The sequence below is a fragment of the Panthera pardus genome, unplaced genomic scaffold (genome assembly GCF_024362965.1).
Source record: "Panthera pardus isolate Hobbes unplaced genomic scaffold, ASM2436296v1 HiC_scaffold_24, whole genome shotgun sequence".
NCBI classification, from domain to species: domain Eukaryota; kingdom Metazoa; phylum Chordata; class Mammalia; order Carnivora; family Felidae; genus Panthera; species Panthera pardus.
This window is the reverse complement of record NW_026526810.1, coordinates 136,563,888-136,578,630: the sequence shown is the minus strand read 5'-3', so window position 1 is coordinate 136,578,630 and position 14,743 is coordinate 136,563,888. Positions and strand designations below refer to the sequence as shown.

At 52.6% G+C, this 14,743-nt stretch overlaps 1 protein-coding gene across 1 annotated transcript in view; it reads left to right on the top strand.

Annotated features, from left to right (window-relative positions):
- Positions 1 to 14,743, top strand: part of CDC42BPB (CDC42 binding protein kinase beta) — a 101,565-nt gene that overhangs the window by 71,202 nt on the left and 15,620 nt on the right. Inside the window, 10 exon segments of the mRNA XM_019462318.2 lie at positions 399 to 504; positions 2,482 to 2,630; positions 4,029 to 4,123; positions 5,844 to 5,923; positions 9,569 to 9,658; positions 10,020 to 10,097; positions 11,366 to 11,471; positions 12,336 to 12,472; positions 13,060 to 13,199; positions 14,233 to 14,314. Of these exon segments, the coding sequence (XP_019317863.2) occupies positions 399 to 504; positions 2,482 to 2,630; positions 4,029 to 4,123; positions 5,844 to 5,923; positions 9,569 to 9,658; positions 10,020 to 10,097; positions 11,366 to 11,471; positions 12,336 to 12,472; positions 13,060 to 13,199; positions 14,233 to 14,314 (1,063 nt within the window).

Below are 14,743 nucleotides of genomic sequence, written 5' to 3'. Positions count from 1 at the left end.
GCCCTTCCCCAGCCCTGCCACACCGCTCGCGCTCCCTCCACCCGCGCCGCTGCCCCTAGGCCTCGGCACGGACCCGCCGCCCTCTCCCGAATCGCCGCCATCGAGGGGCCGCACTTCTGTCCGGTGTTCTTCACGTTGGACTAAAGGTGGAGAGAGTGCACCAGGTCCCTGGAGGCGTGGGTCAGGCTGGCACACCCCGCGCGCTCTAGCGGAAGGGAGGCCGGGCCCCCGCACAACACGGCACAGAGGGACTGGGGTGGCCCTTGCTAGCGGAGCCGTTCGTTGGTCGTGGGCGACCGCTCCGGCTGGTGGGACGCTGTGTCACTTTGTCCCACGGGGGGCAGGAACCTGTCCTCGTCTTCGGCTCCTCTCACTGGGTCTCTGTGGTCCTCCTCTAGGGTCAGTGACGAGAAAGACGCCCGAGGTTACCTTCAGGCTCTTGCTTCCAAGATGACCGAAGAGCTCGAGACACTGAGGAGCTCCAGTCTGGGGTCGAGAGCACTGGTAGGTTTTGTTCTGAACAGTGTCTTTTTATGATGATGGGACTCCCCAGTGGCTTTACCTTGAACACGAGTGTAGAAACTCCGTGCCGGGCAAGTAACTCGGGTGATGCGGGCCTCCGTGTGGCCAGGGACGCCCCCCAGGTGCAGAGCGCCGCTGTCTGAACTACTGGGAGACCACAGCCACTCTGTGGAGGGACCGCAGTTCGCGTGACGGGCTCCTGCCCTCAAGGAGATGGATGGGTTTTGTCTATTCTCTCACTCTCCCCAACCCCCCCCCCCCCCCCCGTCAGTGGTCCGTGTGTTTCGAGTGCCCGGAGTTTGGCGAGCCGTCTCCACCCAGGCTCACTTCTGGGCGCAGCCCCACGTGTCCCTCCTTCTGTCTGCCTTTCTTATAATATGTGTGTGTAAGTTATTCTGTAAGTGACGAACACTAGTAACGATAAAGGTGTAGGGGAACTGTTTCATTAGCGTTTTAGTTAGAACTTCACAAACCCAGATTTTTATTCCCTGTTTTGCTGGTTTGAAGCTCTGTTTGCCCCAAAGGGGTGTTGTTATGTCGAATGTCATTACTCCTCATCCTGTCACCTGAGCACCCGGCACATATACCATCTTGTCGAAGAATACAGCTGTGTTCTTCGCTCTGTAATTGGAGAATGTATTCATTTTTGATTTTAGATTTAGAAGTACCAATTCAAATGATCAAGTTTTTTTCATTTCTGCGTTTTCTCTTCCAGTCACATCTACGGGTATACTTGTGCTTGTGAACTGCGTTAAATAAACCTAGTGCGTAAACCTTATGAAAGACGAAAGAATACAGCCCTAGGTCCTTTTAGCAAAATGGGATGATTGAGATTCTTGTTGCAGAATTCTGTGTGAACAATCCTTCCTGTTGAAGGACTGATTGATGAAAGTGTATTTCCTTCCTGTCCGTAGAAGTGTATTCACTCATTGATTCTTGAGGAAATCGGTGTGGGTCATGGTCATCTGAAGACTCAGGCTTCTGACATTCACTGGGTTCATCACAGTCGTTGGCGTCCAATAAAATGCCCATTTCTCTGTCCCTGCAAACCCCTAGTCAGTTCCCTTTTCTTCTCTTTATGGACGGAAAACGAAAAATTCTCAACTGTGTGGACTGAAAGCTTTTAAAAAAGTCTAACAAAGTGGAATCTCCAGATTCCTTCTGTCCCTCTCGAGAGTGGATGGAACACGGGCAGCATCTCGGTGGGAGAAGGGGAGCACGCTGCCACCCAGCTGGTCTCGGTCACTGTTAACCTCACCCTGCTGAGCCCTCCATCCTTGCTCTTCCTGCCCCTTCAGTCTTCCGTTGTGGGCAGGGATGATTGATGAGTAATGACGTAATTGCTCGGATAGTGGAATAGGAGATGTTTCAAGATAAAGGAAGAGTACGGTAACGGAGACCCCCACAATATATCATATGTTTGTAAGAGAGTCTAACGGGCCCAAATAGAAATTGCACTCCTGGTTGAGTTTTATTTTTTTAAAAAAATTTTTTTAAGCTGCAGCTCATTCTTTTGAAGATCTCTAATAAAGAATAAAAGTCATAAAAAGCCCAGACTAAAATTGGGTCTGATGGACTTTGATGATATCTAATATTATCAAATTAATATTTAAGTTAATTAAGTTAATATTTAAACGTGATAATAAAAGTTTAAGATTAGAAGAAGATGAATTGTGTGTCAGCATTTTTTTAAACAAGTAAATATCGTAAAAATATATCTTTAAAGGGGCACCTGGGTGGCTTAGGTCATGGTCTCACGGTTTGTGAGTTCGAGCCCCACATCGGGCTCTGTGCTGACAGCTCAGAGGCTGGAACCTTCAGATTCTGTGTCTCCCTTGCCCTCTGCCCCTCCCCTGCTTGCACAATTCCTGTCTTTCAAAAATAGATAAATGTTAAAAAATTAAAAAAAAAAATATATATATATGTATATATCTTTAATATCTGAATCATTGTCTCCAGGACCCCCTTTGGAAAGTGCGCCGTAGTCAGAAGCTAGACATGTCTGCACGGCTAGAGTTGCAATCTGCTCTTGAGGCGGAGATCCGGGCCAAACAGCTTGTTCAAGAGGAGCTGAGGAAAGTCAAAGACGCGAATCTCTCCTTTGAAAGGTACCTGGTACTGTGTTCTGACTCGATAGGGGACTATGTGACCTTGGGCACACCCCTGCTCTGTGACGTCAGTTGACTGGAAGGAGCTTTGCACGGTGGACCGTTTCTGGCCCCTAGTAGGCACTCAGTGAGAATCGATGGGGTGGATGTGCAAATGCCCTGCGCGCATCGGAGGGCTGTGCTTATTTTCTCAGGAAGCAGTGAAGCGATGGGAGCCCGCGGTTTTGAAGTGCCAACATCTGTGTGTGTAAGAGGCAGATGCTGGTCCTCCCTGTGCCCGGTGACAAGACACGGCCACACGTCTGAGGGACAGTTCTGGCCTGCTTGTTCCCTAAGTGCTGTTTGTTTCATCAACTTCGAGTTTTCCCTTTTAACCTAAAACTAATACTGTAAATACAGGTTGAAGACGGTATGCCTATCTCAAAAGTTTTTTCTGACCCTTTTTTCTGACACCATTTTTACACAACAGTAAATTCAGTGAATGTTTGATGAGAGGCCGCCGCTGGCAGGCTTATATGCCCAGGAGATGGTCGTGAACTGCTCTCTCGTAAAACCCAGGCCAACCTACCTGTAGTAGCTGTCGATGTGGAAGGTGGGGACCTGGATGTCACGAACAGGGTCACTGATGGGATTACCGAGTCACACATCTTGTTAGTTTGGGGCTAAAAGAGTAAGAGTAGCGATGGCTACCGTTCAGGTACGCTCCCTGTAAGAGGTTGATCCTGTTAATCACGTGACTGTCACGGTGCTTCCAGGAGGCCAGCACTCTTGAGCCCCATCTTACAGATGAGGACAGCGAGATGCAGAGAGGTGTAGGTCAGCCAGCATCACCTGCTAATTCGGCGCAGAACCCCCACTCAGCTGCTGGACTGCACCGCTCGCCTCCTGGCCAGGTCACTGCAGCGGCCTGACTGCTCTGTCCCTGCAGGAAAGCGTAGGAACCAAGGCCCGCCCCCCCCGCAGCTGTGCTCAGGCGGTGGTCGTGGTCTCGTCCAGCCCGCCGTCTCGCTGGTTGTGGGAATGACGTTTGGAGGTCTGATGGCTGAGTAATCTGGGTGGTGTGTCCTCGGAGGACAAAGGACTCATTTGGAAAGAGACTGGGAGGGTCACAAACTCCACGAGGGCCTCCAGATACACCTTCATTAACCATGATTTTGAAAATCCATGTCTGTTTCTAATTCTGAAATATCTGTAATCTCTGTAACATGCTCAGCGGACTCACCCATGCCAAGAGTGGATTTGTGTTTCCGTTCGCAGCGGGGAGCCTGCCATGTTCCGGCACTTTGCCAGGCGCTGGAAATTAACCCCTGCCCTCACATTTTGACACTCACTGAATCTACGTGTAGATATCTGTTCTCAGGGTACTCAAAGCCTTCTATTTTTTATTTTTTGTTTTAGTAAACTAAAGGATTCCGAAGCCAAAAATAGAGAATTATTAGAAGAAATGGAAATTTTGAAGAAAAAGATGGAAGAAAAATTTAGAGCAGATACTGGTAAATTATAAGCTTCTGAAGTATTTAAATATAAGGTTTTTTTTAACAACATGGTTTTATTTTAGATTTAATAGTTTTTAGTTATATAAAGAAAGCACTTAACATGATTTTGAAGCCAATGTTCTGAGGTAGCGTATGTTCAAATATGCCTTTCTCGAAGGTAACCACAGTTTGTGGCTTATCCTTCCTGTTTCCTCTTGGAAGTGCAAAGCAAATACACGTGTACGTAGAGTCACCCATCCGTGTCCCCCTGATCACACGAGGCAGCCTGCTGGGGCCTCCGATCTGTGAGTGGGTAGGGCCACGGCATGAGAGGTGGTCTCGTCCCGTCCCGGCGGCACCGCACCCTGCTGGGGGCTATGGACGGGGGTCGGGCTGTTCCCTCGCTGTCACAGCAGGTGCTGTAAGGAGTAGCCGTGTGTGGGTAACATGTCCTGTTCTTGTGGGGCACGTGGGGGTAGATTTTTGGAAGTGGGAGTGCCGGTTAAGGAGTAAGCGTGCTTGCGCTGATGCTGGCGGTGACGGTGGCCGCCCCAGAGGCTTGTGCACTTGTGTCCCTGCCCGCGCACAGGCGACGGCTCTGCCCCACAGCCACGTGCACACAGTGTGAGCACACAGCGAACAGGTGGGAAGGAGCATTAGAATACAGATCGTGCTTGCGTCCCTCTTACGAGCAAGATTGAGCACCTTTTGTATGTTTAAGGGCTATTTGTGTTTCTTTACTTTTTTTCTTTAATGTTTACTTGTGAGCAGGGGAGGGGCAGAGAGAGAAGGAGAGAGAGAATCCCAAGCAGGCTCTGCACTGTCAGCGCAGAGCCCGACTCGGGGCTCAGTCCCACAAAGCGCAAGGTCATGACCTGAGCTGAAATCACGGGTTGGACGCTTAACTGCCTGGGCCACCCACGTGCCTTGAGATTTTCTTATTCTGTGATTTTTATGTATTTGTATCTTTTGCTCACTTTTTAAAATTCAGAGTAAGTTTTTTTTCTAGAAACTTTGTAGATGGAGGATAGAATATGTAGAGCCTTTTGTTTGTGATGAAAGTTGCAAATATTTTCCCAGTTTGTCTTTTGTCATTTTTATTTTGCTTATATTTTTTACCAAGCATAAGGTTTTTTGGGTTTTTTTGTGTGTGTGTGTGTGTGCATCACATTTGTCATTTTTTTCCCTTTTTTCAGTTACAGGGGAATATTTCTGAGTCCCCAGGTACTCAAATAATTCACTCATATTTTCTAATACTTGTATACAGGTTTCATTTTTTAAATGTGGATTACTGGTCTATTTGAAATTTACTCTGATGTGCATTTTGAGGAGCGGATCTAGTTTTTAGTTTTATCTTTTCCTGTGGCTAGTCGTCTAATACCAGTTATTGAGAAGTTCCTCTGCCTACCAATTTTGTATGTGACTCTTACCACATGAGGTCACCACGGCACTTGAGTCTGTTTCTGGATTTCCTGCCCTGTTCACTGTTCACCGGCAGGAACCACTGGATTGTGATGAAAGAGGTTTCAGTAAATCTGATTTAGTATCTGGTAGATCTCCTCCCCCAACCCCTTTTTTTAAGGACTTCTGAGACGCTCTCCAAATGAACTTAACTAGAATCACATCAGATTTATCCGTTAGGTTAAGGAGAATTGACATCTTGATGGTGCTGAGTCTCCCCATGGGAGCACAGATGGTCTTTTAAATTTGCCTTGACTAGTCTGTTTCTTTTTTATAGGATTGAAACTTCCAGATTTTCAGGATTCTATTTTTGAGTATTTCAACACTGCACCTCTTGGACACGATCTGACATTTAGAGTAAGTAGTTATTTTAAAAAGTGACAAATGAGTTTGTGATAAGTTAGAGTTGGTAGGACATGCTCTGACCACCGGTGGGGCCACAAGCACACTAGTAAATTGACACCTGACAGTTTTCTCTGTCGTGCTGACCTAGGAGTGACCCAGGGTGTCAAATGGGTGAGGTTAGAGACATTTAAGGTACCGGAAATGCTCGCAGAGATGCTTCCCCAGACTTAAGTGGAAGCTAAGAAAGTGCTCAGCATCTTCAGGGAAGAATCGGCACTGGCTTCTGGCTGTGTGGTGAGCATCTCAGACGGGTTTTGATTTTTATTTTTTTTATTAAAAAAAAAATTTTTGTTAATGTTTATTTTTGAGACGGAGACAGAGTGCGAGTGGGGGAGGGGCAGAGAGAGAGGGAGGCACAGAATCCGAAGCAGGCGCCAGACTCTGAGCTGTCAGCACAGGGGCTCGAACCCTCGTGAGATCATGACCCGAGCCATAGTCGTTCACTTAACCTACTAAGCCACCCAGGCACCCCTCAGGCGGGTTTTTAAATACACATTCCCACCCTGCCGCAAATGAAGACTAAGCCAGTCTCATTACCACTTCAGTGACTTCTGTATGGCCCGCCGGTTTGGTCTCCGGCGGCCCCCGTGGGGTGGGCGGATGGCTGGTTGGGAAGAATTGTTGCCGTGGCCGCCCCTGCTCAGCGACCCGCACCGGGTAGGCGGGGCGGCCCGAGGGAGCCATTCCGAGTGAGTCCCGTCTCTCCCTTTGTGCGCTGCCCGCGGACCCAGTGCCTTCTTTACCGCTTCTCTCCAGACGATAGGGGTGGACCCTTGCTAGCAACCCTTGAAGTAAGCCAGAAAGTAAAAATAGCGAAAACAAATCTCATTAATGGGACTTCTGATGGCATGTCGTCGTTTTCGTTGATTTCCATCATTTTTTTTTTTTTAAGAAAACATTAAGTCTGCAGGCAAGTTGAAAGAATAGTATAGTAAACACATAGGTATCTCTCCCTGCCATTTTCTCCTAACGCACCAGTGTTTGTTTCCTAAGATGAAGGATGTTCTCCTAACACAACCATAATGTCATTGTCCTGCACGAGACCTTTGCACTGATGCTGTAGTAGAGCACGCATGTTTTACATGTCCCTTGTTCCCTGAGTGTCCTTTACGGCTGGTTTGCCTCCCCTTGTCAGGGTCCAAGCAGAGCTCCTAGGTCGCATTTAGTCTTTGATCTGGAACAGTGTCCCAGTTTCTCCCCCACCCCCACCCCCACCTTTTATAACATTGGTATTTTTGTGGCATCTGTACCAGTCGTCTCACTGAGTGTCCTACGCTCCGGATTTGTCTGATGGCTGATTTGACGTGGGTTGGACATTGTGGCAGGGATGCCGCACGGGATGTGGACGTCCCGAGTGTGTAGGCTTCGTGATGCTTTCGTCGTCAGGCGGAGGTGGTGTCTGCCAGGCCCCGCCCCGCCCCTTCGTAAGCGTCGAGCCGTCGGGAAGGCTGCCGGATGTCCGTCCGCCAGCAGCCTTGCGCCCACGGGTCCGTGAAGGCCAGCAGCCCGTGCCTGGCAGTGGTTCTTACAGAATCAATAGGTTTGCGTGGGTCCTGCTGCTCTGGCTCACACCTGCTCATGTTCACCTGTCAGAATGGTTTCTTGTCAAGTTGGTGATGCTCGTCTCTTCCCTGAAGGCCTGAGTTTTAAGCAGCAGATAGATTTACCTGGTCCTCACAAGGTGGTTCTTTCAGAAACGTCCTGCTTCGTAGATCTCGTCCCTCTCTCACTGCTGGAGCGCTAGACACATCGCGGCAACCCGAGGGCTGCCGTTGTTAACGGGATGGAGGCGGCCAGGAGAGCGGCGTTAGACACAGAATTAGAGCAAGAGTAGCCATCCCTGGGGCAGGTGGTTTCAGCCCGAACTCGGCTCCACTGTAGACAGCCAGTCGGGAGGTTTTGTCACGGAGCTAGATGGAGGCCGTAATCTTGGTACCGTGTCCGGGGGGTCAGCACTCCTGCCGTCTTCGTGTTTGGTCTCAGTCCCTCCTTACCTCTGTGGTTTAAGTAGCAAATCCTTGGTCAGAGTCTGGGTTTGTCAGGAGGTGTTTCCAGACCTGAGAATCGTCTTTTAGAAGCTTCTACCCTGCTTTCTCCCTATTAAACATGTTGTTAACTATTAGAATGATTGGCCACAGTGATGGAATCACTGTATTTTTATGCAAGTTTTCATTGGTTGGGGAGTGACGGTTCTGTTCCTCGCTTCTGTCACCATCAAGGACGCTGCCTCCCCCACATCTTCTCTGCTAGCCTCTTGGGAAGCAGCCGTCACTGCTGAGGCTGGCCCCCACGCCCTCCCTGTGTCCCTAGCAGCCCTCAGTCGTGGACGACTCCTTGCCCTTAATTCCCATCCTTGGACCAACCAAGTGAAACCACTCAGGTTTCTTAATATTCTCTTGCTCCTCGTTCATGGAGAGATGGAACGCTAACGCGTGTAACATACCATATTTATGGGAGAAATTTGCTTACTATTGTAGCTTGGATAATTAGCTAATTGGTATAGCATTTCCCTTGTGAAATTAACAAATTCACAAACTGCGGTGTTTATGTGCTGTGCTACCTTCCCAGCTGAATTTGGCTCCTTCCACAGGAACCTTGTTAATTACAACTTTTGGAAAGTGTTTCTCTGATTTGCTTGATTGGGATTTCAGTGTGGAACACAGGGTAACAGCTGCAAACTGCCCCTGTAGGAACCTAGCCCAGCTACTTCTGTGTCCCAGCGCTCGCTCCCGCTCACTGCACACACGCATGGTTTATGTGTGTCTGTTTAAATAGCAATAGCCTTTCATCAGGAAATAATAACACTCCGAATGAGGTCATTTAAAAAAAATTTTTTTTTTAATGTTTATTTATTTTTGAGAGAGAGAGACAGCTGTCAGCACAGAGCCTGATGCAGGGCTTGAATTCACGAACCATGAGATCATGACCTGAGCTGAAGTTGGGTGCTTCACCGACTGAGCCACCCAGGGGCCCCAAAATGAGGTCATTTTTAAGTGGTTTTAGAATAGCTTCAAATTAGATTCAAAGCTTTAGCTTCAATTTCAAACTGAAATTAATTTGGGAATCTTGAGTACTTAGGACAAAACATTGCTTCCCCGTGTCATAAGGCTTTCAGGGAAATTCTTGCTTCTGGCCATAGGCCCACAGACCCCTATTGATCTCAGAATTTCTTCTTGATCCCTGAAATGAGGTCAAAAACATTTGACTCCTTTATCTCAACGATACCAGGTACGGATGAAATCATTTCTGAACGACAGCAGCGGCTTGGTGGTTTCCAGTTTCTGCCCCTTACACAGGGCCGTGGGGAGAGTGTGAGCAAGGGCTTTGGTGGGAGGGGGAGGCTTGGAGCTTCTGGCCTTTGGTAACAGCTGTGACTTGACAGACCCCACAGTCATCACTCTGGTCTTAGAATGCCATGGGCAGTGGTCCTCAGGGAAGGCAGCCTGGCTGTGAGTGAGATGGGGTCAGATGGGAGCCAGAGCCGGGGCCGGGACCTTGGGTCCCCGGTGGAACACTCTCGAAACGCAGACCACGGAATCGGAGTGTGACTTCTGCAGCTCTCTCCTTCCCACTGTTTCTTTGCCTTTATTTTCACAGAGCAGCTCCACTGGGGAGCAGGAAACACAAGCCCCGAAGCCAGAGGTGTCCCCGTCGGTGTCTGTGGCTGCAAGCACAGAGCAGCAAGAAGTAAGCAGTGTCATACTATATACTACCCTGCGAGAACCTCGGGACCCACCACCCCCATGCCCGTGTGCCACATGCTGCCCTCGGTGAACAGAGGCTGCCCTCATGCCAAGGTGGCCCCCCTGGTCCTGCCTCACACCTTGTAGCCAGATCCCATCGCCAGCTGCTGGGCCTGACTTGTATCTCCGAGGGACTGCCCGTGCATCGGCTGGATGAGCACAGGCAGATGTCTCAACAATGTAGTAAATTAAAAATGCAGTTCATTATTAATCAGTTCTAGGGAGAAATGAATCCCAAGCAGGGTCTGACATGTTAGAGTAGTACTGAGCTAAGAGGATGCTCACCTGTGCCTGCTTGTCCCCAGGACATGGCTCGGGCCCCACAGAGGCCGCCCACCGTGCCGCTGCCCACCACGCAGCCCCTCGCTCTGGCTGGACCAAAGGTAGGGCCCTTGCTTTTACCCATGGCACCTTCTCTATTTTAGAAGGTAACTGTATGAATAAGATAGGCTCATTGGTTTTGTAGACACGGTGAGACCCTTGTGTCCTGTTAATGGTTTGCTGTGAACAGTGTGTGGCCCAGGAAGTGTCTGGACCCTGTGTTTCCTTAATTAAAACAATGACAAGTCGTCACATTCTAATTGGGAAATTTCAGAACTCCTCTCGTTTTCCTTCATTTTCTGGATCACGTTCCCTTCTCTGATGGTGACCACTCTGTGTTATGTATCTACTGTGTTCCTTCTGCAAACTTACTTCCGCTTACCTGTCTGCACTTCCGGCAGTAGAGAACCCTGTGGCTCGTGGGAAGGTGTGTCCCCAGAGTAGGGGGGCCGCGCCAAATGTGCAGTTTTCTCACCTGTCTTTTCCAGAAGCACACCTGGAGAGCCAGGCGCCAGCTCAGAAGGTCCGGCACTGACCCCCGAGCTCCTGTTGTGTTTCCAGGCTTAGCGTTTGGCTTCACACATTTAGATGCGTTTTGTTTTCCTTTTCATGCAGACGTGGCCTCAACCGTAGGCAGCCGTGCCAGCTAGGGACAGACCTTGATTTTGTTGGGCTTTGGACTTAGCTTCTTGCACAGTCAGGGGTCAGGTGGACTGCTGTCTGCATCTCGTGTTCACTGCTCCCTTGCTTCTTACAAATGGTTTTATGGTATCTGCGTCCCCGAGTAACAGTCCTTTCGTTTTGCTGTGTCGGAGCTGTGTAGACTCACCGTCCTTCGTGTCTGCGGCTTGTTCCTCTGCTCAGCCTCCCGTGATTGTGTCCTCGTGTCTGTCCTCCCAACGGGACGGGGGTCTGTCCAGGCCTTTGCTCTCCAGAACAGGGCTGCCGTCCATTCCTGGCATGTCTTTCGGTCTCACGTGCAAGGGCAGCTGTGGGGGCGGTTCCCCCCCCCCCCCCCCAGGGGCCTCCAGGAGGCACGGAGCTTGCTCCAGAGTCGGTGGCAGCCGTGGTACCACAGCGGCCCTACCCATCCCCCCGTGGTGTTTTGGTAGCAAGACCAAAGCTCACGGAAGGAAACGCGTTGACTTATTTTCAGGCTCCAGCTCTGTAGATGGGTGTTAAGCACTCCTCTCTGGTTAGCGCGTACATCTCAAAGTGAAACTGCACCTTTTCGACCTTTCAAGGCCATGGCCGAGTTTATAAACTTGACCATAAACACACGGTCTCTGCTCAGAGCCTGGGTCTCACCTTCTCGATATTCTTCCTCCAGCCAAAAGCTCACCAGTTCAGCATCAAGTCCTTCTCCAGCCCCACGCAGTGCAGCCACTGCACCTCCCTGATGGTGGGGCTGGTCCGCCAGGGCTACGCCTGCGAGGGTGAGTGTGGGCCCTGCGCCTTGGGGCTGGGGGGTGGGGGGGAGGGGGGGGCGGGCGGCTGTCCCGGGAGGGAATTACTCCAAGGTCAGGTGCAGCTGAAGGGAAGCCTATTTGTGAGCCAGTCGAGGGCGGGTCCTCTCTCTGTAGCTTTGTGAACACTCAGGAGGGGTCCTCGCTGCACTGGGAGAGCCGAGTATTGTTTGCCATAATACGAAACGTGTAGGGTCCTGGAAAATCAGGAAGAGCAGAGAGTAAACAGGACTTTAAGCTTCTCCGTTATCTGAGGATAAGCCGGTATTTTGTGTCTCCCCTGCTGCGCTCCCGCCCTGGGCCGGGCGCTGTACTCGCATCGGGCAGCAAGACCGGTTCAGGGCATTTGATCACCCGTCTCACAGATGAGCCGCCTGCCGAAGTCACACCAGCGACAGCAGCTGGGCGGGGGGTGCTCTGCAAAACAGCTTTGTGTTCTACCTGGTAGCAGCAGCCTTTCCCTTTGTTACTGGCAGGCCTTTTGATCGGCTGCCAGGACACCTGTGTGTCCTTGAAGCCACTGCCCTGTCACACGCCTGTGGCAGCAAGGCGTGGCTTCCCGGGAGAGCAGTGTGGCAGCAAGGCGTGGCTTCCCGGGGGCCGCGCCCCCGACGCCAGCCCTCGCCTCCCCACGAGGGCCCCGCCAGCTTGCCAGAGAGCTGCTTGGTGCCAGAGTCCCGGGGCTCTGTGGGGCCTGTGTTCCAGAATGTGCTGGCTGCACTGGGTGTCTGGACCCTTCCCGCGACTCGGGGAGGTGATTACTGAGCCTCGTCCTGCCCCGGAGGCTCTGACGGCCGTGCCTCCCCCCCCCACCCCACCCCTGCGCTTTCCCAGTGTGCTCCTTCGCTTGCCACGTGGCCTGCAGAGACAGCGCTCCCCAGGTGTGCCCCATCCCTCCTGAGCAGTCCAAGCGGCCGCTCGGCGTGGACGTGCAGAGAGGCATAGGGACGGCCTACAAGGGCTACGTCAAGGTAGGACGCGCGGAGACCCGGGTTCCGTCGCCTCAGCTCTCCTGGCCTCGGGCGCCATGACACAAGAGTCACACCCCACTGCTCCCGAGGGCTGTCCTTGGTTGCTTTGTGAAGTGACCTTCGCGCTGCTCCTGGGAGGCCTCCCCTCCTGGGCGCTAAGGCACTGGGGCCTGGGTTCCGAGGACCCCACAGAAACATCTCCGTCTGCCAGAGCCCCTTGTCCCCGCCTTCTGGGCCGTGCATTTAAAGACAGGGCTCTGTGGCCAAGTGCCGCCTGAAAACCACTGTGTCCGGACAGCCTCCGGCCGCAGCCTCGCAGCTGTGTGTGCTGTGAACACGCCTGTCTGCTGACTCGTCCGCCTTGGCCCGTGCATCACCTTGTACCACGTGTGGATCCCTCCCCAGTAGTGCCTGAGTCTTCCCGGGCCCAGACCCGGCCCTGGCACCAGCCTGGGAAGGGCGCGAGGGGGCTGTCCCCGGAGGAGCGGGCCAGCCGTTCGGCAGCTGGAAGGAAACCACGGGCGGGACGTCTCCCGGGGCCGCGGCCTCCGCTGCGTGGACTGGAATGTGGCCGCTGTTCCCTGTAGGTCCCAAAGCCTACCGGGGTGAAGAAGGGGTGGCAGCGGGCTTACGCGGTGGTCTGTGACTGCAAGCTCTTCCTCTACGACCTGCCTGAAGGAAAATCCACCCAGCCTGGCGTTGTCGCCAGCCAGGTCCTGGACCTCAGGTGCGTGTTCTGTGTGGTCTGTCCTATCGTGTGAGTTCCGACTTACTGTGCTGCTTGGTGATCTTTAGCCCCGTCACACCTCCGCATCCGTGCACACTGTACGCACGTAGAGTGCGTGCTGTAGCAGCCTGGGTATTTTTGCACACTACGGTTTGCCAGGTAGACATTTGTAAGACATAAGAAAACGACACGTCCCAAGAGCAGGGAGAACATACCCCAGAGACACACCGTGCAGCCTAAGGTGTCAGAACCTGAGAGTACCCTTTGTGACAGCGACCTAGAGCCCTGGGCTTTGCCGCACGACACCCTCTCCTACACCTCATCTCACCACGGGCCCTCCCGGCATCAGACCTGGGAGGCCGGCGGGGCGGAGTCAGCACAAGGGACGCGCTCAGCCCAGGGCCCGGAGTCCCCTCCGCCCGTTGGCACCCACCCTGGGCTAGGGCCCGGCACCTCTGTCCCCAGCTGTTCTTGGGGACAGCGGGCTGTGGCAGGCGCCCTGACGACGGCTTCAGGGATGGAAGCGTAGCGGGGTCACCTCCGCGGCGGCCCCCACTGCACATCCGCCACTGGGCTCGGATGGGCCCCAGCCTGGTGACGAAGAGGCCGCTGGCTGGCAGGCGGCACGGGGACTTGGTGTTAGATGTGGAGCCCAGGACTCGGAGGGTATCGGACACGGGGCTCCCGCAGTCACTTTGGCACGTTGCACCCCCTTCCTTAGGGGCCATCACCAAGCGGCCACTTGATTGTAGCCAAGTAGGGGCCAGTTCGGTGACGTGTCTGTGACTGGAGGCGTCTGACACAGACTAGAACGGTGTGAACCAGGGAAGGAGCTTCTGTTCTCCCACGTCCCTAACCACTGAAACGCGTGCAGGGTCCTTGAGTCACCTGTTGGCTTTGTCAGCGTGCTTTCTTACCCAGGTGGAGGCAAGGGGTCCGCCTCACGTTCTGTATCCTTTCCCATAAGTGGGGCGGAGGACCGGCCCGCGTGCACGTTTCTTTCTGATATTCCGAGTGTTCCGTTTCTTACCAGGGACGAGGAGTTCTCGGTGAGCTCGGTCCTGGCCTCAGATGTCATACATGCTTCTCGCCGAGACGTCCCGTGTATATTCAGGGTATGCTTTTTTTCTGTTTCTTGGAGATGTTTCACTAATCGTAAGAAAGAACTCCCGTGGTTAAAATAACAGTTCTTTTTCGGAGCGTTTCGTTGTGCCATAGCAAGGGGCTAGCCGGTCCAGGGTGGACCTCCTCTTCCTCTACCTCCTGCCCCCGATTCCTTCCCTCGTGTTGGGGTCCTTCCTTCCTAGGCCCCGTCTCCCCCACCTCACTGGCACTGCCTTCCGTCCTGCACCTCAGCCGCCACGTATGTCTGTGACTCCGGTCACGACGTGCCTGACGCTGGGAGCCGCCATGTCGCCCTTCACGGGTGCAGTGTGCCGCCGCAGCTTTCCTTCCTGGGACTCAGCGGCCACTACCTGGAGCGAAACAGGAAGAAGCCAGTAGACGTTTCTCAGCACTGTTGTTGGCTGAGATGGAGAGGCCCC